Consider the following 23,436-nt stretch of genomic DNA (forward strand, 5'->3'; position numbering starts at 1 on the left):
AAGGATGTGGGAGGTGTGCACAGCTTCACAACAGCTGAGGGAGAGAGGAGAGGATCAGAACAGGTGGCACCAGAGATGGGCCTTAAAGGATGACCAATGTTTCTACTGGAATTTGGGACAGGGGGACTTCAAGTGCAAGAGACCTAGAGCAGAGGCAGGGAAGTCTGAAAGTGTGTGGTATGTTTAGGGAGTGATGCTTTACTATGTCCCAACTGTTGTCTGCATGGGGAAGAGGAGTAGGCTGGAGAGAAAAAAGAGAATGGCTGGAGGAACTCTGGCTGCTTGGCCACCTTCAGACCTTAAAGGCTGTCATGAATGCTCTGGAGAGCAAAACAAGAACTTCCATGTGGTATGTGCAAGAAGACAGAATATGGAGCAATATACTATATCCCTGAAAGGAGAGGAAATTGGTCTGAAGACCCTCTGATTCCCCTCAGTAGCTACCTACTTCAAATGATCAAATTGACCTGGATTGTAAACACTGCATAAAATACATCATGTTACAGGGGGAGGGGGGAGGGATAAATTGGGAGATTGGGACTGACATATACACACTACTATATACAAAATAAAAAACTAATAAGAACCTGCTGTATAGCACAGGGAACTCCATTCAATACGCTGTAACGGCCTATATGGGAAAAGAATCTAAAAAAAAAAAAAAGAGTGGATATATGTATATGTATAACTGATTCATTTTGCTGTACACCTGAAACTAACGCAACACTGTAAATCAACTATACTCCAATAAAAATTTTTTTTGATCATATTACAATGACTCAGTTTCAGCAGATTGCCCTTGGACTTGACACCTCTGCTTCTGTTCCAGTCCCAGCTGAGGAAAAGGCAGCCAGGCGGCCATGCTCACTGATTTATGGGGTAGGCATAACTCCCAGGGCCCTCTACCAATGCCAAAACCACCTCTATTCTGGGGGCTGCCTGAGGAGCTCCCACACCCATCAGTAGGCCCTTGCCTGTCTCCGGGGCTGCTGTCCTGTGAGTCCCCTCACTCCTTTCCACTCTCAGAATTGTGATTGATCACCCTGCATCCATCTGCCCCAAGAGAATCTGAGGACCTCATCATGCAGGCCAGTCCAAGTGCGTCCCAAGTGGTCTGGAGGCATTTTATTTCTCTCAAGTCCCCTTAACCTCAAGAAGTAGAGATCACTCGCCGGTTAACAGATACATATTGAACATCTACTAGGTATACTGCAACACAAAATGAATAAGACATCATCCCTGACCTCAGGGATTTCAGAGGATACGCAGTTGGGAAAGGCATGTAAATATACCCGACCCTTAAACAACAAGGGTTGAATTGCAAAGGTCCACTTATATGCAGATTTTTTTTTTCAGTAGTAAATACTACAGTACTACACCATCCAGGATTGGTTGACTCTGTGGATGTGGAAGCAAGAATACAGAGGAACTGGGTATGTGGAGGACTGACTATAAACTATACACAGATTTTCAGGTGCGCAGAGGATGAGAGCCCCTAACCCCTGTGTTAGTGTGATGTCACACAATTAGTATGATAACTGCTGGGAAGGAGGTAAGGACGGGCTGCTGTGGGAAGAAGGAGGGGAGGTACCTAGCCCAGAGGGCAATGAGGATGAATGGAGGGTTTCCTGGAAAGAGGACTCACAGGCTGACTCCTGGAAGGAAGAGCAGGAGCTAACCTAGTGAGTGGGGTGAAGGGGAGGAAGGGGCATAAGAGGCATAGGGAGCAGTATATGGATGGGAATGGCCTGGAGACAGACAGCAGGAGTCCTTTGGGCAAGAGTCCTGTGGGAAGTTCACTGAGGCTGGTGTTCAGGCTGCAGAGTTGGGCCCCAGGGTGCATCAGGAAGACCCTTAAATGCTCTCTCAGGGAGTTGGAACTTTATGATGGTATTGAGGACCCCCAGGTGCTTAGTTGCCTCTCTACCCAAGGAAAAATGAAAAGCCATCCAAGAAAGGAAGTTGTATACTGTTTAACTCATCATTGAGCAATAAATACATAGTCTTAATAACATAAACATTAAATAATTATTTAAGCAGAAATGTAAGATATTGGAAGGATGGGGGACAGGGATGACAGCTCCCTTAATAAGAAATAGCCATACATTATATGGAAAGATAAATGTAAATATCAGAATAGCTCAAATTGTTGAAAGTGTTTGCTTCTGGAGAATGAAGAATGAGGAAGGTTGGGAGATGGTACTCCTGTTGTACTACTAGACTTGTAATATTTAACTTTGTAAATACACTTTTTAGATAATTATGTACCTATATTCATATATAATTATTTTTTTAAAACATGTGTCAACCCCAGCCTCAACACTTAATAACTGAGTGATGAGAGCCAAATCTTTATCCCCTATGTGGCTTAGTTTCTTCACCTGTAAAATGGGATTATAACACTATCTTGCTGGGTTATTATGAAGATTAAAGGATATACGTAAAGTGCCTAGCACTCTGTCTGGAGCTTAGTAGAAACTCAATAAATGGTAGGTATTTTCATTTTTAATAACAGATGGAAAAGAGAACTAAAAAGCCTGTTTAAAAGGCCTGGACACAAGCCTTCTATATTATATACACCTCTGGTCACTGGAACACATCCTCTTATTTAATAAAAGCATGACTGTATTCATAAATTATGGAAGAGAGAGAAGTTATAATTTTGATATCAGAAACCAAAAACTAGTTAAATGTTTCAAAATCTGGAGGTGTACTCAACCTTGAAAAAAATATTTGCAGAAACAAAAAGATAAAATAATGTCTTTTGGTGTATATATGTCAGTCCCAATCTCCCATTCATCACGCCCTCACCCCCGCCGCTTCCTCCACTTGGTGTCCATACGTTTGTTCTCTACATCTGTGTCTCTATTTCATATACACTAATATGTATAAAATGGATAACTAATAAGAACCTGCTGTATAAAAAAATAAATAAAATTAAATTTAAAAAAATAATACTGTCTTTTGGGGAATCAGAAAACAGGGATTTGTGAAAACTTTGTCTGATTTGCATGTACTTTTAAAATAGAAAGTTAACCCGGATGATACAGGTGACAGTAATAGATTTACAGTGAAATTTCGTTTCCCTGCGCTGTCTAGCTACTAGGGTTGTAGTCCCTTTCATCTCTCAGATCCTCAGATTTCCCGATTCTATACCAAGGGGTCAAATTAAAAGGTCTCTAAGCCTGGTCCCAAACTCTAGGGTTCTGAGAATTCTTGATTATGTGCTTTTGCCTAGGCACGTGGCAATAAACATCCGACTGAGGTTTCCCACTAGGCTCCTAACACGGATGCAGTTCCTTAACCTATCTCTACCTAAAACTGTTTCCGAGTCAATAGCCCTTGGATTGGATCTCAAACCCCACATCCGACACCCGCCCTATAGCGGGAAATCCAAGCTGCCGGGGCGGCCACCCCCCGCCCCCCGGAATAGGAACTACATCTCCCAGGGTCCCCCGGGGCGGGGGGCGCCCACTCGGATTGGCCAGGGTTGCGTGACGCTCAGTGTTTTGGCCCGGGCGGTCACATGTTTCCTTTGTTGTGAGCTGCGGAGAGACTGGTGGCTCGAGGAGACGCCGGCGCAGGAGACAGCGCTGCGCCGCCGGAAGCTAAGGTACGGCGGGGGCCGCCACTGCTGACCACTGCTGCTGGCCGCTTCCAGCCTTCGCTGAGAGGTACCCGGGGATGACAGCTCCGGGACCGGCCGAAAGGCGAGGAACCGGCCAGAGCCGGGGGCGGAGGGGCGGCCCAGGTCATAACCACGGGGATGTCTGCAGGAGGGAAGCCTGCGGCGGTCGGCCTCTCGGAGCCAGAGGAGGGGTCCGAGGAGAGATTGCGGGTGGGGCTGCAGGGCCCCTGTTTGGGGCGAGGGGTCTCCGGGGCTCCTCTGGGGGTTGTCAGCCCCGGTTCCGCAACCACACTCTGAAAGGAATGGCACCCCCAACTCCTGGCACTACCGCCCCGGAACCGCGACGCTGCTGGCGCACCCGCCGGGGGCGGGTTGGGAGGGGCATGGCCGCCGGGGCGGGGGGTAGCAGGTGCGGGTCACCCTGGGGGACGGGGAGCAGCTGGCGGACAGGGCTGGGAAGAGAGGTCTCGCATTTTGCCGATGGGCTTCGAACGGAGCGCCGCTCTTTTTTAATCGAAGGTAGCGCTGAGAATGCGAAGGTCTGAAATCAAACCTTCCCGCTTGGTGGGGGCGACAGTTTGATCCTAACGGGGAGGACTGACGGGCCAAGTTGGGTCCCAGGGCTGCAGGCTAGAGACTCCCCATTAAAGCAGTTGCGAAATGTGCTCGGCGCCGTCACCTGACCGTTACCCCCGCCCCCACCTCCCGCGAGCCTTTGTTTACCACCGCTCGCCTGGGGGCCCGCTCCGGGAGCCGGGCCGTGGAAAGAAGGTCCCCCGGAAGCGGGCGCGGGCGGGGGAGCGGGCGTTCCGCCGGCGAAGTCCCCGCCTAATCTCCTCTCCTTTCCACCACTCCAGGCCTCGGTTTCTTAATTTAGTTCCTAATGGCCCCGCCCCCAGGTTCTGGACACTCGGGGCGAAGACTGTTAACGCGGCGGGGATTGGGGCCCTGCGGGTGCTTTCGGGCGGAACGACTGGGCGAGTTCCGAGTGTTTATTGGCGGGTGTCTTGTTGCGAGGTGGACTTGCCCAGGCAGTTCTTCCCCGCCCCCTTGAAGGTGATCTGGAGGACACGCGGGAGCGCGCGCTCGCTTCTTGTGCAGCTGCGACCCGAGCGGAGCCTCTGGCGGCGCGCGCTACCGAGCCGGGGGACTCGGGAGCGAGGTCCAGCTGACCCGCTATCCTTTGGTCGCCGCCGCGGCTTCTGCCTGAGCCTGTAGGCAGTTCTGGGGCCCGCGGAGGACCGGAAAATTATCCCTCTTTAACTCCTGTCGCCTTGTCTACCCAGATGGTGGGAAGAAAGCCCTCAGGCGAATTAAGTTCTTGCCTGTTCTGTAAACAAGGTTTAAATAGCTAAATAAGGACCGTAAAGCCACATTTTAGAGTGCCTCACAGTCACCCCTGAGGCAGCGACCTTTCAGCTGTTAATGTTAGTGGATTTTAATGATTAATCACTTGCTCTCTTGAACAGCTTTTTTTTGTTGTTGTAATTTATTTTTTTTTCACACACACACACTGTGTTTTATTTTTACAAGAGATAAATAGACTGACACCAAGCATTGTACATGGATGACCACAACAAAAGCAACAATGATTGCAATTACCAAACATGAAACACACTCATTCTGTGTCATAATATTGACATTCAGTCCAGTAATCCTCCACTGTAACAGCTCCTTTACTTTGCAGTGAAAATTGATTTGTATATTCTTTGCCTCTGAGTCTTTGTGGGATTTTTTTTTTTTAATTCAAACAGAAAGTCACAAAAATTATACTCATCCTCATCAGTTCACTCAGTCCCATGTGATTTTTTTTTTCATCTTGATCTTTTGTTAGCACTTTTATGAGTTCATCAGTTTTTCATTAGAGTTCTGAAAACGCTTATTCATTCAGTTCAGCAGTACAGTCAGTTACCAGAAACCTGTACTTGACAGAGTCTTTTCCATGAATTTCTTGAAGATGAAACCTTTTTATAGGAACATATTTGCAAAAGCATCAGAGTACACCCAGAACTGTCTGTAAATGACAAAAGACTTAAAAATGACCACGGTTAAAGATTTGATGAAAGTTGAACAGCTTTTTAAAAATCATGTCTTAGTATTCGCAGCTACAGACTGTTTATGTCCACCGGCGAGGTTGGTTTTTGTTAAGTATGTAAAATAGATGAAAAATCTGCTTGCTGTCGACTAAGATGTAAAATTAGAATTCTATTTTTTTAAAAAATAACTTGAGGATATCCTACCCCCGCCCCCCCAAAAAAGTTAAGATTCTTCTATACCCCGGTTTAGATGAGTTGTTTCCTTGTTTGGGGGATTATAGCTCACTCTTCTATGATGACAGTAATAAAATCTACAAGAACAATCATTTTAGCCACAGTGTGTTGAAGATGTGGTTTTCCTAATCTGTGATATAATAGGGAACTTGGGTTTTATCAGATTTTATTTTACTATAAATCTGTAGGAATTCACCCAAGACGGTACATTTCTGTAAGAGGTAGATTGAGCACCCAGAGTGAAGCAGGAATTGACTATGAACAGTTCTCATTGTATGCATTCTTAATTTATTTTTAAAATTCAAGTTGAGATGACTATGCCGGAAGGAGCAGCTTCTGTGATCCTGAACTGCCTCATCATCTCTTGTGCATTGAAGGCATTTAACATTTCTAAATAAGTACAAGTTGCAAACCTCTAACCTTTGTAAAAAATAAAACCACCACTCATAAGCCTGCTTATCCAGACAAAGCCTGTGACTTAGTCTCTAAACAGGAAGAAGAAATAATATTCTGAGTTGGAGCTTACTATCAGCTTTAATTTAAACTTTCTTGGCTTTTGTCCAAGTTGCTAAAACCTTAATGCTTTTTCAGAAAACTTTGTTTTAGTTTCTTTGTTTTTCTGCCATTTTATTAAAACCCAAAGGTCAAGCCTGTGAAAAACAAATACTATTCATTAAATGAGGGACTGCAGTTATTTTTTGTGTATACTCCTTTTGTTTTTTTTAATGTTTATTTATTTGGCTGCACCAGGTCTTAGTTGCAGCACGGGGGGGGGGGGGGGGGGGGATCTCTTAGTTGCAGCATGCAGGATCTAGTTTCCTGACCAGGGATGGAACTCTGGCCCCCTGCATTGGGAGCGCAGAGTCTTAACCACCAGAGAAGTCCCTGTATGTACTTTTTTCTTACCTAGGAATTTGGGACATCCTTTTTCAATAAATATTTAGGTATGGACTGTATAAAAAATGTAAATAAAATATCCTAGTATATCCTCATAAGTATATGAAATATATAAGCATATATATTTTGTATGATTCTATTTCTGTTGTGACTGAAACAAAGAGTATGTGGCCACTTGACAACTGTTGATATTTTAAAACCCTTATTCTTTCTCCTATTAAAAACAATAGCTAAACTAGCTTTTTTAAATTAAAGTTTGTCACTGCCTAAATTCGTCACCCAGGGGCTACAATTTTTCAGCATTTGGCACATCTTAAAGTCTACTAAATTGATGTCTACAAGTCATTAGGCTTTGCTCTTTACTCAGTGCTTTCTAAAACTTACTTCTGTAAATAATTTGTGTCACCACTAAGGTAAATAAAAGTCACTGTGACTTAAAAGCGCTTTTATCCATAGAGAGGTCACGTAAAGTATTGGATCTCAAACTTGTTCAAGTGGCAGAGTACTGGGTCATGTCCTTGCAGATTTAATTAATTCTAATAAGAGAACCAAAAACAATTTTTTTAAAAAATTTATTTTGTTTATTTTTATTTTTGGCTGCGTTGGGTCTTCATTGCTGCACGCGGGCTTTCTCTGGTTGCGGTACTCAGGCTTCTCATTGCGGTGGCTTCTCTTGTTGCGGAGCACAGGCTCTAGGTGTGCGGGCTTCAGTAGTTGTGGCACGTGGGCTTCAGTAGTTGTGGCTCGCGGGCTCTAGAGCACAGGCTCAGTAGTTGTGGCACATGGGCTTAGTTGCTCTGTGGCATGTGGGATCTTCCCGGACCAGGGCTCGAACCCGTGTCCCCTGCATTGGCAGGCGGATTCTTAACCACTGCATCACCAGGGAAGCCCCCAAAAACAATTTCGCTAAAAGAAAACATAACTATATATCTACAGGTCTTAAGATTTTAAAATAAAACAATGCATTAGATATCTTCTAGCAAGATAAAACCAAGGACATTAAGTTTACATGTCAAGTAGTTTCAATAGGACAGTTTTATATCAAGTATGATGCCTGATGATTAACAAATATTTTTTTCTTCCTTTGGGGGTTGGGGAATATTAGTAGCCGAAAGTTTTAAAGCAAGGAAGAGAAACAGTGAATGGAGAAGTTCAATTTTTTTGTTCTGTGATTTGGGAGAAGACAGTATTCTTTTTTCAATTATAGAACCATAATTGTTTAGTCTGACACATTGTTTAAGAACTCCTAAATTTTTCATCATCAGATACCTCTTATTTCTCTTTCTCTCATTAATCAAAGTAATAATGTATTGACTATTTCAGGTTCATGTCAACAAGGGATAATCACTTGCTATAATTCTAGACAAAGAAATTTAAGGGTTTTTTTCGTTTCTGATATCTTATGGTAAGTATGTTATTGGTGGTTTCATTAGGAAAATTAGAAATGTTGAAAATAACAACTTGAAGACTGGACTTTAAGTGTTGCATTTGTAAAACTTGGTTCAGGGACCACTACTCCAAGAGTAAAGGTTTAAATTGAAGAGTATAAATTTACAACTTTTAAAAAGTGATCATTAAATAGAATGGTTCAAATAAATTAGCGTTTGAGAAAATGTGGTGAAAAAAACTGCTTGGTTTCAGATAGTTCCATGTTAAATATAATTTCCTAGTTATTTTTAAATAATGGATTTACTATGTTACAGTGTTTTCTGACTTTCCTTCTGTTGAGTTACTGTATATCTTTAAAGATAAAACTCTTATTCTTTAGTAATTTTTCTGTTTCTGCTATGTTCTTCACTCAAAGTTCAATTTGAGAATATGGAGTAGTGTGGCGCATAGCATGTAGCAATTCATTACTGCAAGTTGCAGGGACCATGTTAGTCAAAATGTTGTTGGTTTCCTTTGCCATCTGGTATTTATTAGTCTTTGTAAGCCCCTCACTAATCCATGCTATCTTAAGGCTAATAGTAACTTGTTTCTTTGTATAGGGGTCCTGCATTCTAAAGGAAAAATAAGCTTGATTGCAGTTCTACACTCTAAAATCAATTCTGATACTATATAACGCCTTTGGACTTCTTACACTGACCTCCTCTGTCCCTAGCCCTTACTGATTAGGTTGGTAAGTATTACCTAAAAAACCTGCAGAAAATGCCCAGGTGAATTGCCTTGCTCTTCTACTCCTTAAGGTATAATTCTAGACTAGATCAGTCATGAGAGAATCTATTCCCATTTGCACTCTAGCAGAGAAACAATTTGTGTTTTCTGCCAGAGAAACACTGAGAATTTGAATCTATTTTCATATCAATCTTTGAGTTCTTGTCTGATTCTAATCTTAGCCAACCCCACAGCATCTAAAATTGGATCTGAATCCGATATTCACCACCCCAGTGGCAGACAGGGGGTAGGCTGTCTAGAATTGTTTCTTGAATTGACTCGAATTCCTACATTGGCTCAGGATCTTATTGTCTTATTGGGGGAAAAACTTACTTAGCTAGGACTAACAATCCCCTAATTTGACCAAGTTGAAATATTCTTTACCAAGGTATACACAAGTTAGATTGACTTCTGCAAATAAGGAAACAAGCAAGATAACGTTCACTTCACAATCAAACAATAATCATGTTTTAGACCCGTGAGATGCGAGTAGGAGCGCATACGGGGTAGTTGTCTCCGACGGGCAGCAAAGGAAAAGGATTAGCCATGTCGTCTTTGATCAGAAAGGTGATCAGCACCGCGAAAGCCCCAGCGGCCATTGGTCCCTACAGGCTCTTACAAACATGGGTGAAATTCTGAAAGCAGCAAGCTGTGACTTCACGAATGTGGTAAAAACAGCTGTTTTGCTGGCTGACATAAACGACTTCAATACTGTCAATGACATCTACAAACAATATTTCCAGAGTAATTTTCCTGCAAGAGCTGCTTATCAGGTTGCTGCTTTGCCCAAAGGAGGCTGTGTTGAGATTGAAGCAGTAGCTGTCCAAGGACCTCTCGTGACAGCATCACTCTAAGTGGGCCCAGTGTTATTTAGCCTGGAATTTTAATAATGTTTTTAAATTAACGTCTTAATTTTTACAGTATTTGTTGGAAAGTGTAAGGTTGACTGAAATATCTGAAGTTATTATGGAAATACCATATAATAAGGGGAATTGAACATGAGTTGAAGATTAATGATGAATCTAGTTACTGATGTTATAAATTACACTTCTGTAGCACTCATATTACTGGATGTGGGAAAAGAGACACACATTACATAGTTAACTATTAATTTAATGATGTGAACTATTTAGTTCTCATGTCAGATACATGATTCTGCTTTTACTTGAGTAAAATTAAAGCATTTAAGTTTGAATGGTAGAGGTAAAGGAGAAGAAACTGGACCAAATTTTATATGGATAATATTTTTCTAATGGAAATAAAATAGCATGCAGATTTAAAAAAACAAAAAACAAAAAAAACAATAATCAGGGTATAGAGATGTGTGTTTGTATATACATGTAGAAAAAAATCAGTAGTCCATATCTTGGTTTTCTGGATCCACTTTCGAATTTGCCAAAACTTGTTAAGAATTTATGATTTCTATTTATAGATATCTAGGCCAGAAACCAGAATCACTTGTGCTTAAATACTATTGGTATTCTGTGTACAGTTCAAGGTTCCAGTATTCTCTCTTAAGCATTCCTCTCTTCCCCTGCCAACAACAACAAAAAATTGTGCTGAGGGCTTCCCTGGTGGCGCAGTGGTTGAGAATCTGCCTGCCAGTGCAGGGGACACAGGTTCGAGCCCTGGTCTGGGAAGACCCCACATGCCGCAGAGCAACTAGGCCCGTGAGCCACAACTACTGAGCCTGCGCGTCTGGAGCCTGTGCTCCGCAACAAGAGAGGCCGCGATAGTGAGAGGCCCGCGCACCGTGATGAAGACTGGCCCCTGCTTGCCACAACTAGAGAAAGCCCTCGCACAGAAACGAAGACCCAACACAGCCATAAATAAATAAATTAATTAATTAATTTTAAAAAAAAATTGTGCTGAATTGGTTGGTTTCTACAGGTACTAAAGTCTATAAGGATCAAAAAAGCAGAAGAAATATGCATTTATATACTAAAAGATTTAAGATAATTACTTGATAAGCATGGTGATTCTATATGGATAATCTAGATAACTAAGAATTTAAAACTGAAATTTTTTTCCTGAATTACCCAGAATACTTGAGATTTTGTCATTGCTTTCATAATTATATAAAATATATAATGACTAAACTGTTTGCTTTGGGTAGTATTGATAGACCAACTCAGAATTATTTAATGACCCCAAACTCAGATGAAACATTAGTTACCAGACATTCTTCAAAAATCCAATGCAGAGTTATCATAGGATATGTTTCCTCATCTCAATTCCACTGTTAGCTTGATGTTGACATGAATATTTGTTTACTCATCTTTCACTCAAGAAACCTTACTGCAGGATAAAATTGTCAAGTAAGGAAGCTGATAAATAAGGAAACTATTTTAGATATAACATAAAGTTATTTATTTGCTTTAAGGATTATTATTCAGGATTGGTTTTCCTATGCAGAAGTAAACTTCCAGTCACAAACGGAAATCTACTAAAACCTTCTTTCAACATATTAGTAAATAATGCCAATTATACATAAAGTGATTACTATCTGATTTATGTGTTGCTGTTTTCCATTTATTTTAGGTGTGGAAAAACTGGAGCTTTGATCAAGCAAATGCTAAAAAGGTATTATATTTATAATGTTTATAAACTCTCTAAGCATTGTTATTAGAAAATGTAAATCATTTTCCTTCAACCAGGGGTCACTTAGACCATCAGAGTAACAGGGAACAATTCTATCCTCAAGATCAGATAGGAAGGCAGCATCACAGACTTTTCTGTTACCAAATAAACTTTTTTTTTTTTAATAAATTTATTTATTTTTGGATGCGTTGCTGCACGCAGGCTTTCTCTAGTTGAGAGCGCAGGCTCAGTGGTTGTGGCTCACGGGCTTAGTTGCTCCGCGGCATGAGGGATCTTCCCGGACCAGGGCTCAAACCCATGTCCCCTGCATTGGCAGGCGGCTTCTTAACCACTACGCCACCAGGGAAGCCCCCAAATAAACTGTTTACACACTCCTTTCTACTCCTTCCGAATATTCTCAGTCCCTATTCTACCGTTTCTCCAGTCCAAAAGACACTAAAATAAGTTATCTCCCTTCATTTTTCTGGGACATAGGCCAAAAACAGGTAATTTTTAAATCTACCTAGCAATCTGAAACTAGGTCTACAACGTTTTGAGTTCTGTAGTTGGAAATAAACTCTAGAGTACTCTTAATCAGAAGAATCTTTCTCTTAAAAATCTTCCTTTCAAGTGAGAGTGTAGCTCCAAGAATAAAGCTCCTGAAGGAAATGAGGGAGAGAAAGAAGGGGATACTATCTTTTCTAGACAAATTATGTGTCTTTGGCAGTTAGTCATTGAGAGTCCAGTCACCCTTGCATCCACTAACTTACGTAGGTATTATTTTCAGTCATTATATTTCTTTGGAACAAACATTGTCCTCGTGTTTTGCCTATTTATTTGCTACTTTTTCCTGATGGGAATAATGATGCTTTGATATTTGCTAAATTTTTAGAAGAATTCAGTCTAATTTTAAAGTCTACTGAATTACATCTGGAAGCCCAGAGGATACACTCTGAAATGCATCTCATATTCCTAAGACACAATTGTGTAAATCATTTAGTCTGTCATCAATACAAAGAGTTTATATGTCGTGCTGTTGTGGACTAGTTCATGGAAGAGTTCTCAGAAAGTCCAGAGAAAGTGAGGCTGTCCAAAAAGCCACACAAAAGCTTCTTGGAAGGAAATAGCCCAGATCTATGAGATAGTCTCTTTTACGTACAAAGCAGTATCTTGTTGCTGTTGAATGCATTTAATACCAGGTGATTTTATAGCTGTTCTAATTCAGGATTTTCTGGTAAAGCAGTGGAAGACCTCTTGGCAGTCAACAATCAAAGAAAATAGCCATGAGAATTAAGGGGAGAAAATAGCATATAAAGACCTTTAACTCATATAAAATTTTAATCAGCCTTATATTAATCCAACTCACTCAATATGCTATCCCCAAATTTATCAGATACAGATACAATAAGATACCAGATAACGAATACCAGATAGAGTAAAATTATTGGATACAGAAAGCAGAGTATCTTTTCATTTATGTTTTCCTACTTGTCCCTTTTAGCCAAAGGGAAATTCTTAGTACTTGCATATGTTATTTTGTTTTGCATTCTGAACACATTTTCACTTAAACTTTGAGAAAGCAAAAATGTATGGGAGCTTTCCTAGGGCACAGTGGTTAAGAATCCGCCTGCCAATGCAGGGGACACGGGTTCGAGCCCTGGTCCGGGAAGATCCCACATGCCACGGAGCAACTAAGCCCGTGTGCCACAACTACTGAGCCTGCGCTCTAGAGCCCGTGAGCCACAACTGCTGAGCCCACACACCACAACTACTGAAGCCCATGTGCCTAGAGCCCGTGTTCCTCAACAAGAGAAGCCACCGCGATGAGAAGCCTGCACACTGCAACAAAGAGTAACCCCCGCTCGCCACGACTAGAGAAAGCCCGCGCACAGCAATGAAGACCCAATGCAGCCAAAATTTAAAAATAAATTTATTAAACAAAAAAATGTAGGGAGGTAGAAGCCAATTACAAATACACTCTGGATCACATATCAACTTACAGAGATGTGAAAAGAGAGTAGGAGTAGAAGAACCACCTTAAAAATCAAAATTTAAGAGAATTGATAGCTATAGTCCAGTGCCTCAATCCATCAGTTACCTATTCAGAGCCATTTTTGAGGGAGATTTGAGGATGTTTCTTACTACATAATTATAGTGCAGATTTTGGGAAAAATAGAGGAAGACAGAAGATAAATAAATACTTAATCATTTGACATACGTACCTCCTTTTTTCTATGCCTAGATGCAGTGATACTTAAATTTTTCTATTTTCTTTGCATATTTAAAAAAATATGTATTTATTTGGCTGCGGCAGGTGGGCTCCTTAGTTGCGGCATGCATATCGGATCTAGTTCCCTGACCAGGGATCGAACCCAGGACCCCTGTATTGGGAGTGCAGAGTCTTATCCACTGCAACCCTCTTTGCATATGTTTTTTGTTTGTATGTTTTTTGTGCGTTTTTTTCCTTTTCCAGCAGTAAAAACATTTATACAAACATACATCTGTACTATAATGTGTGCCTACGTAGTATACAGATAGCTACATAAGTCTCCCAGCTGCTTTAGATAAAAATTCTTAGAGACCTACCTAGAATGGGGAGAATCTGAGAAAAATTCTTATCAGATACCCCTAGTCCAGCTCTAACTCTTGCTTCAATTTTTTTTTTAACATATTTATTGGAGTATAATTGCTTTACAATGGTGTGTTAGTTTCTGCTATATGACAAAGTGAATCAGCTATACATATGCATATATCCCCATATCTCCTCCCTCTTGTGTCTCCCTCCCACCCTCCCTATCCCACCCCTCTAGGTGGTCACAAAGCACAGAGCTGATCTCCCTGTGCTATGCGGCTGCTTCCCACTAGCTATCTATTTTACATTTGGTAGTGTATTTATGTCCATTTGCATATGTTTTGATATCTGCTTTTTACTTACTATCTGGTTAATGCTTCCCCATGTCATTAAATAGTCTATATAATTTTTTTTTTTTTTCACACACACACACTGTATTTTATTTTTACAAGAGATAAATCGACTGACACCAAGCATTGTACAAGGATGACCACAACAAAAGCAACAATGATTGCAATTACCAAACATGAAACACACTCATACTGTGTCATAGTATTGACATTCAGTCCAGTAATCCTCCACTGTAACAGCTCCTTTACTTTGCAGTGAAAATTGATTTGTATATTCTTTGCCTCTGAGTCCTTGTGGAGTTTTTTTTTTTTTTTTTTTTTAAATTCAGACAGAAAGTCACAAAAATTATACTCATCCTCATCAGTTCACTCAGTCCCATGTAATTAAATTTTGTTTTTCATCTTGATCTTTTGTTAGCACTTTCATGAGTTCATCAGTTTTTCATTAGAGTTCTGAAAATGCTTATTCATTCAGTTCAGCAGTACAGTCCGTTACCAGAAACCTGTACTTGTCAGAGTCTTTTCCATGTATTTCTTGAAGGTGAAACCCTTTTATAGGAACATATTTGCAAAATCATCAGAGTACACCCAGAACTGTCTGTAAATGACAAAAGACTTAAAAATGACCACGGTTAAAGATTTGATGACAGTTCATAATAATGCAGTTGACAAGAAAATTAGTTATTTCTGAGATATACATTTTAAAGTAATAACTAGGATTATTACTTATAACATTATACCAGAACATATAAGATTTTTAGAAATTTCATGTAATGTCTGAAACATTTATATTAACATATTTCCATACATATTTCCATACAAGTACAAATATAAGATTTTTAGAAATTTCATGTAATGTCTGAAACATTTAACATATTTCCATACATATTTCCATACAAATACAAATATAAGATTTTTAGAAATTTCATGTAATGTCTGAAACATTTATATTAACATATTTCCATACAAATAACCCAATGAAAGTTTAGTATTAGTTGTTTTGTTTGTTTTTTTATACTGCAGGTTCTTATTAGGCATCAGTTTTATACACATCAGTGTATACATGTCAATCCCAATCGCCCAATTCAGCACACCACCATCCCCACCTCACCGCAGTTTTCCCCCCTTGGTGTCCATATGTCCATTCTCTACATCTGTGTCTCAACTTCTGCCCTGCAAACTGGCTCATCTGTACCATTTTTCTAGGTTCCGCATACATGCATTAATATACGATATTTGTTTTTCTCTTTCTGAAATAGTCTATATAATTTTTAATGGCAGGGACTGTGTTCCATCCTTAATATGTACTATGGTTTAACTAATCCCCTATTGTAGGGTACTTACGTTGTTTTAAGTATTTTCTATTAATACAGCATTGAACACCTGTAGATAAATCTTTCCATATAATCCTGATTATTTCCTTAGGATAGATTGCTAGAAAGGGACTTACTGGTCAGACAACATACGTTTTTTTTTTTTTTTTTTTTTTTTTTTTTAATATTTATGGCTGTGTTGGGTCTTCGTTTCTGTGCAAGGGCTTTCTCCAGTTGCGGCAAGTGGGGGCCACTCTTCATCACGGTGCGCGGGCCTCTCACTATCGCGGCCTCTCTTGTTGCGGAGCACAGGCTCCAGACGCGCAGGCTCAGTAGTTGCGGCTCACGGGCCTAGTTGCTCCGCGGCATGTGGGATCTTCCCAGACCAGGGCTCGAACCCGTGTCCGCTGCATTGGCAGGCAGACTCTCAACCACTGCGCCACCAGGGAAGCCCCAACATACATATTTTTAAAGGCCATTGATAGATATAGCTGAATTCTTCTTAGCAGCACTATGTTAAAATAATAAACATTTATATTAGGGTTTGAATGTACTCAAGTTCTGTGTCTTACAGCATTCTGACTTAACTCTACATTCAGTAACTGAAACCCAGTTGTGTAAAAGGGAAAGAGAAGGTTATTAGTAATTCACAACGTATATAGCATCCTTTCAACTGGGGGGGTTTAAGGAGTACTATTGCAAATTACCCCTAATGTTCTAATTGTATAAATTTTTATTTATCAGTTTTTATTAAAATGAGATATAGTGCTCTAAAGCCTGTATGAAATATATTGATTGTGTAATTTTATTGTAGTGTTTACATCAAAATAAAATGTCAGTTGAGTACTGAACTTTCTACATATTGAAATGGTTTAATTTTTTTACTTTTAGCCACATAAGGAAGATCCTTAACAGTTATTTCTCAACAATTATATAGTCAACTGATGTAACAATGGTACTAATATTGGGACGAAGACTAAACAGAGAGGATCTCGGAGTGCGTGATTCACCAGCAACAAAGCGTAAAGTTTTTGAAATGGACCCTAAATCTCTGACAGGCCGTGAGTTTTTTGACTTCTCTTCAGGATCATCCCATGCTGAAAACATACTCCAGATATTTAATGAATTCCGAGATAGTCGTTTGTTCACAGATGTTATCATTTGTGTGGAAGGAAAAGAATTTCCTTGCCATAGAGCTGTTCTCTCAGCCTGTAGTAGCTACTTCAGAGCTATGTTTTGTAATGACCACAGGGAAAGCCGAGAAATGTTGGTTGAGATCAATGGTATTTTAGCTGAAGCTATGGAATGTTTTTTGCAGTATGTTTATACTGGAAAAGTGAAGATCACTACAGAGAATGTACAGTATCTCTTTGAAACATCAAGCCTTTTTCAGATTAGTGTTCTCCGTGATGCATGTGCCAAGTTCTTGGAGGAGCAACTTGATCCTTGCAATTGCTTAGGAATCCAGCGCTTTGCTGATACCCATTCCCTCAAAACACTCTTCACAAAATGCAAGAATTTTGCATTACAGACTTTTGAGGATGTGTCCCAGCATGAAGAATTTCTTGAGCTTGACAAAGATGAACTTATTGATTATATTTGTAGTGATGAACTTGTTATTGGCAAAGAGGAGATGGTTTTTGAAGCCGTCATGCGTTGGGTCTATCGTGCTGTTGATCTGAGAAGACCACTGTTACATGAGCTCCTGACACATGTGAGACTCCCTCTGTTGCATCCCAACTACTTTGTCCAAACAGTTGAGGTGGACCAACTGATCCAGAATTCTCCTGAGTGTTATCAGTTGTTGCATGAAGCAAGACGGTACCACATACTTGGGAATGAAATGATGTCCCCAAGGACAAGGCCACGCAGGTAAGAAGACTGTTTACATATTAACTACAACATAATTAACAAAAATTTTTGTTTTTAAAATACTTTAAAACTTCCTGAGTGTAATCTTAGTGTAGTCATTTCTATGTATCATCTGCATGTTGCTTTATATAATTTGAGGTTTGTTTTGGATTACAAATCATTAGAATTTCTCTCCCAGTGAAGACTAGATTCAACAATAGCATTTTTCGTTACTGTTATTCTGAGCTACGAGATGGCATTGCAGAGGGTCTTTGCAGCTATGCATGTTTCAACATATTTCTTTAATTTCTCTTAACCTTTGTAGGGTACCAAATTTATTCCACTTTTTTTTCCCCTAAAGATCTTTGGATGTAAGGTAGCTAAAGACTTTGTTAGACTCTGTTGGACTGCCTCTACTTATAAAAAACAATTTGTATATTCACAGACTAACTTTTTTCCTAACAGACAGCATGAAATATAGAGGTGAAGTAAGTAAGCTGATATAGATTGAGGGGGTTCTCAGATGTAAAACCAAGGCTTCAGATCTTTTCTCATTGCCACAGTTACTAGATTTAAAACACCTACAGATTTTAATTCATAAACTGTAGAAAAATAATCTCTGTGCCTTAATAATGGAAGGAATAGTATTAAACGTGTTTTACTATGAATAAGCAAAAATTGGCTATTGTGAGAAATAGTGAAGAATCTTTTTTTTTTTAAAGGGCTTTTTTTTTTTTTTAATTTATTTATGGCTGTGTTTGGTCTTCGTTTCTGTGCGAGGGCTTCCTCTAATTGCGGCGAGCGGGGGCCACTCTTCATCGCGGTGCGCAGGCCTCTCACTATCGTGGCCTCTCTTGTTGCGGAACACAGGCTCCAGACACGCAGGCTCAGTAATTGTGGCTCACGGGCCTAGTTGCTCCGCGGCATGTGGGATCCTCCCAGACCAGGGCTCGAACCCGTGTCCGCTGCATTAGCAGGCAGATTCTCAACCACTGCGCCACCAGGGAAGCCCCAAGAATCTTTTAAATATTTTTCTAACAAAGCTAACTTTTTTGGTGTGTGTGGTAAAAAACATAACATAAAATTTACCATCCTAACCATTTTTAAGTGTACTGTTTAATAGTGTTAACTATATTCACATTGTGTGAAACTGATGTTTATTTTCCCACACCATCTCCACTTTTTCTATAAATTTACTATAGCGTAGCTCTCAAGCCACATTTTTGGCATTGATTTTGATTATCATTGTTTTGGAATGTGATTAAAATCAGCATATTGTGAGATAGCATGTTTTTAATTAAAATTCAGCATATTGTGAGATAACATGTCTTTAAAATTTACACTAGTTTGGATATAGCAATATTTAATCTGTTTCTTCATACGTAAAATGAAAATTATGATAAATGGTGCTTACTTCACAGGTTTTGCCATTGAAACTATTAAATGCAGTAATCCTTAAGCTTCTCAGCATAGAAAGTGGTACATAGGAAGTGCTTTAAAAATTATTGGCCGTTATTATTTATACAGTGTAGTGTTGGTCTGACCCACTTTAAGAAAACTCCCAGTACTTGACAGTCTGAACTTTTTTATAAATTGGATACAATATTGAGTAACTATTATTACAAAAATTAATGTAATATTTCTTCGTATTAGGGTTAGAGTGCATTTTCACTTCAAAGTCAGGCGACTTTAGTTAAAAGTAATAGTTTTATAAGAAAGAAATATAAGGACTTCCCTAGTGGTGCAGTGGTTAAGAATCCGCCTGCCAATGCAGGGGACACGGGTTTGACCCCTGGTCTGGGAAGAACCCACATGCTGCGGAGCGACTAAGCCCGCGAGCCACAACTACTGAGCCCGTGCACCACAACTACTGAAGCCTGCGCACCTAGAGCCTGTGCTCCGCAACGAAGAGTAGCCCCCGTTTGCCGCAACTAGAGAAAGCCCGCACGCAGCAACGAAGACCCAACGCAGCCCAAAAAAATTTTAAAAATTAAAAAAAAAGAAATATAAAATACTTTACTCCTGGTCTTTTAATAAAGAACAAAAACTACAGTTTTATTCTATAAAATATACTGATGATTTTTTTTAAGTTCTTCCTTTTAGGACTGTTAAGAGACTTCGGCTGAGCCTAAGAATGTGAAAGACCAAGGTTCTTAAATGTATTAATTAAGAAAGCTAAACAGCTTTGGGGCTGTTCCAGAACTTTTCTGGGCAAACAGTGTCTTTCCAAGGGGAGAATCGTATATTTTTACAAACAGAATCCCCTGTGGTAGACAGAGTGGTTTTGGGTCAAATAGAGTTAATAATATCTATCCCCCATATCTCCCATCTGCATAGGATTAGAATAGGGACCAAGGAATATATGTTGTAGAATCAAAAGTCATTTATATTAAAATTATTTGTTTATAAAGATACGACCGGAATGAAATCAGAGTGCAGCCTAAAGGTAATTAGGCTTATATTATAACTAGAGAATTTTCTGATTTTCTTAGTTATTTGATTTACAAAAATATAATTTTACATCCAATTTTTAAGGGAACCAATCCATTTCATACAGTGAAACACATCTATATAAGATTATGATATATCATTTTTCTTTAGGAGGCCAGTAGAAAAAAAATCAAACTATAGTTTTATTGAATTTGCAGACTATTATAAATATAATAGCAGATATTTATTTTATGTAAATTTTATATTTTATGTATTACGTGAGGAATCTGGAGGAATCCTTTATTTTACAACTCTGCCATCACCTTCTATCCTTTATATTCTGTCTTCCACTTATCTGTTACTGCATGTTAGAACTAATCACTAGGAATTTCCTTATCTGAACAATATGTATTATTTATACAGGTTCTCATCTTTCTGAGAAGCTACAAACTTTGTAAGAGGAGTGATGTCTCCACTTCTTCAACTGCAGCTCACTCCTCTGACTTCTGCTCCAGTCAGTCTACTGAAACTCCTCTCAATCAGGTCATCAGTGACCTTCTATTTGTTATTTGTTAGCCTCTTTTCAGTCTTTATTCACCTTGATCTCTGTTTAGGATCTGACATTTTTAACTGCTTTAATCTGTCTTGAAACTCTCTTCCATTAGCTTCAGGAGTACAATTTCCCTCATGGTCCTCTTCTCCAGCTACTCATTTTCAATTTGATAGCTCTTTTTCTAGTGTTTGAAATGTTGATATTCCCTTGGTTAACCTCTCTTCGTCTTGCCTTGATACTTTCTTAGATGATCTCATCTATTCTCATGGTTTTGATGACCATGCTTGCTATTGACTATCAGAACTATATATCCAGCCCAGACTTTTTCATTCGTTCAATCATTCAGCCAATGTTTTTTTAAAAAAATTATATACATATAGTTATACATATACAAAATATATATATTTACTTGAAGATGCATCTTTAAAACAATAACATAGGCAAAATTAACCTCAAAGTTAAGAATAATTCTATTATTTAATATCCATTCCATATTCATATTTCCCCAGTCTTTTCCAAACTGTCCTTTAATGAACCTGGATCCAGTCCAGGACTACTCATTGCATCTGGTTATTTCCATGAAGTCTTTTATTTCAAAACAGTTTCTTTTTCATGATTCTGACTTGTTCATGGTCAAGTTGTCCAGAAAAATATTCCACCTTCTGTATTAGTCTGATTGCTTCCTTATGGTGTCGTTTAGCTGCATTTAGCTGTTTCCTGGAAACTGGAAGTTAGCTTCAGCTCGATGGAGACAAGTTAAATATTTTTGATTAGAATTCATCCAAGGTAATGTATATATCACATTGCATCACATTGGGAGACACAGCATATCTGGTGGTTCCACCATTAGTGATGGCAAAGATCAGCTCTGGATTAGGGCAGTGACAGTCCCATCCCACCACTGTGCAGTTAGGTTATACTCTTCACATCATCCAATATTTCTTTAGTGTTTATTGTGTGCCAGGTATTTTCCAGAGCTCAAGCCATACTGGATAGTCTACCTATATATACCCATGTGTCTCTTAAATGACAGAAAAAACCCCAAGATACATTATATTAGAAATGGAGTGTGATGGCAGGTTTCTAGGAAGAGGATATAGAACATAAGACCATGAAAACTTTGAAAATCGGTACTGCCAGTTGTAAACCTCGGGTATATAAAGAAGAAATAGTGGAGACCAATCACAGAAGGAGTAAAGCTTAGGAATCGTTGTTTTTACTAATATATGTTATACAACTTTAAATTTCTGTACTAATGTATAATACTGTTTTTAATAAACACATAGTGCAAGCCTCACGATGTGTCAAGAGTACTGGCTTCAGAATCAGATAGACCTGGACAAGAACCTAGCTCTAATAACTAGTTAATTCTGTGATGCTGGGCAAAGCACTTTAACTTCTCTATGTGTCAGTTTCCTCATCTGTAAAATAAACATAATACCATCTACCTTGTAAGATTGTTGTGAGGACTAGAACTGTCATATGAAAAATGCATAACCTAGTATTTGACACAAAAATGCTTAATAAAAATTATTGCTGGTTTCATGAATAATCAAAATACATTTTAAATTTGCACTATACTTTTATAGAATAGGAAATGTGGTTTGAGAGACAGAAATGCTTGCTATCAAATGGTTTATTTTAAGTATAAATTGTTCATACCTATGGAAAAATATCTGCGACACTCCATTAAACAATAGAGATAGCTAAGATTTAATAAGTTCATCACTTTGAGTTTGGAATTGGTTAATTAAGTACTTGTCTCTTCTAATACTTTCTACTACCTCTTGTCTGATAATCAGTTACTATATAATGAAAATAGGAACCTGATTGCCATAATGAGGACAAGGTTCAAGTTCTTATTGAATAAATCAGTGAGAAGACTAAGGTTAAGATTTTTTTTTAAGAAATAATATTTTAGAACTCAGTGTTCTGAATTTTTGTTCCAGTCCCTCTTAAGAGTGATAATCTACTATATCATCGGATGCATGGTTTACCATTTTTATACGTGTTAGTTCATTGTTATTTTGAATTCATTTTTACATAAAAGTACTGTATACATGTCTAAGTCTCCCTCTACCTGACCCTTGATATATCAGTTCTCATCCCAAAGGATATCTCCCTGTTACCAGTTTTTTTTAACTTTGTAGAAATATTCTTTGCATATAGAAGTGTGTGTGTGTGTGTGTGTGTGTGTGTGTGTGTGTGTATGTACACATACGTCTCTACTGTTTTTTATACAGACGGTAGTGTACTTCTCTCACAGTTCCTGCACCTTGTTTTTATCACTTAAAAATATCTTGGAGGTTGTTCTATATTAACACTTATAGGTCTTCATTCTTTTTTTTTTTTTTTTTTTTTTTACTCTTCATTATGGAAAATTTCAAATTCATTCTTTTTAAAGAGATGTATAGTATCACATTTATGGATAGCATAATTTATTTAATCCATCTCTTGGTGATGGACATTTAGGTTGTTTCTAAATTTTTTTCATCGCAAACAGTGTTCAGTGAATATTCTTATACATATGTCCGATAATTTATAGCATAAATTACTAGGAGTGGAATTGCTCAGTCAGAGGATATGTGCATTTTAAATTTTGGTAGATATTGTAAAAATTGACTTCCAATTTATACTTCATCTAAAAATATGAAAGTCCCTATTTCTTCAGTCCTTCCCCAGCACAGTGTATTATTAGTTTTTGTAAATCTTTGCTACTCTGGAAAGTGAAAATTTATATCCCATAATTTTGATTTGCATTTCTTTAATGTGGAAGATTGAGCATCTTTTCCTGAGTTTGAAAACCATTTGTAGGTTGTTTTTTTTCTGCAGTTCATT

The 23,436-nt window shown here is 38.9% G+C and overlaps 1 protein-coding gene and 1 pseudogene across 8 annotated transcripts in view; both read left to right on the forward strand.

Moving 5' to 3' along the window:
* Nucleotides 1–3,527: 3,527 nt before the first annotated feature.
* The window catches only part of KLHL24 (kelch like family member 24), a 41,518-nt gene continuing 21,609 nt past the window's right edge, over nucleotides 3,528–23,436 (forward strand). For 2 of the 8 annotated variants that reach the window (XM_059920614.1, XM_059920607.1), the window contains exons 1-3: nucleotides 3,528–3,613; nucleotides 11,491–11,532; nucleotides 16,656–17,636. In XM_059920614.1, the coding sequence (XP_059776597.1) occupies nucleotides 16,717–17,636 (920 nt within the window). In that variant the 5' untranslated portion in view covers nucleotides 3,528–3,613; nucleotides 11,491–11,532; nucleotides 16,656–16,716. Of the gene's footprint in view, nucleotides 3,675–8,783; nucleotides 8,915–11,490; nucleotides 11,533–16,655; nucleotides 17,637–20,468; nucleotides 20,589–23,436 lie in introns of those variants that run through there. The other 6 variants (XM_059920609.1, XM_059920610.1, XM_059920612.1 and 3 more) reach the window with 6 other exon arrangements.
* On the forward strand, nucleotides 8,932–10,396 carry LOC132364669 (2-iminobutanoate/2-iminopropanoate deaminase-like; annotated as a pseudogene).

The sequence above is a fragment of the Balaenoptera ricei genome, chromosome 4 (assembly GCF_028023285.1).
Source record: "Balaenoptera ricei isolate mBalRic1 chromosome 4, mBalRic1.hap2, whole genome shotgun sequence".
Lineage (NCBI taxonomy): Eukaryota > Metazoa > Chordata > Mammalia > Artiodactyla > Balaenopteridae > Balaenoptera > Balaenoptera ricei.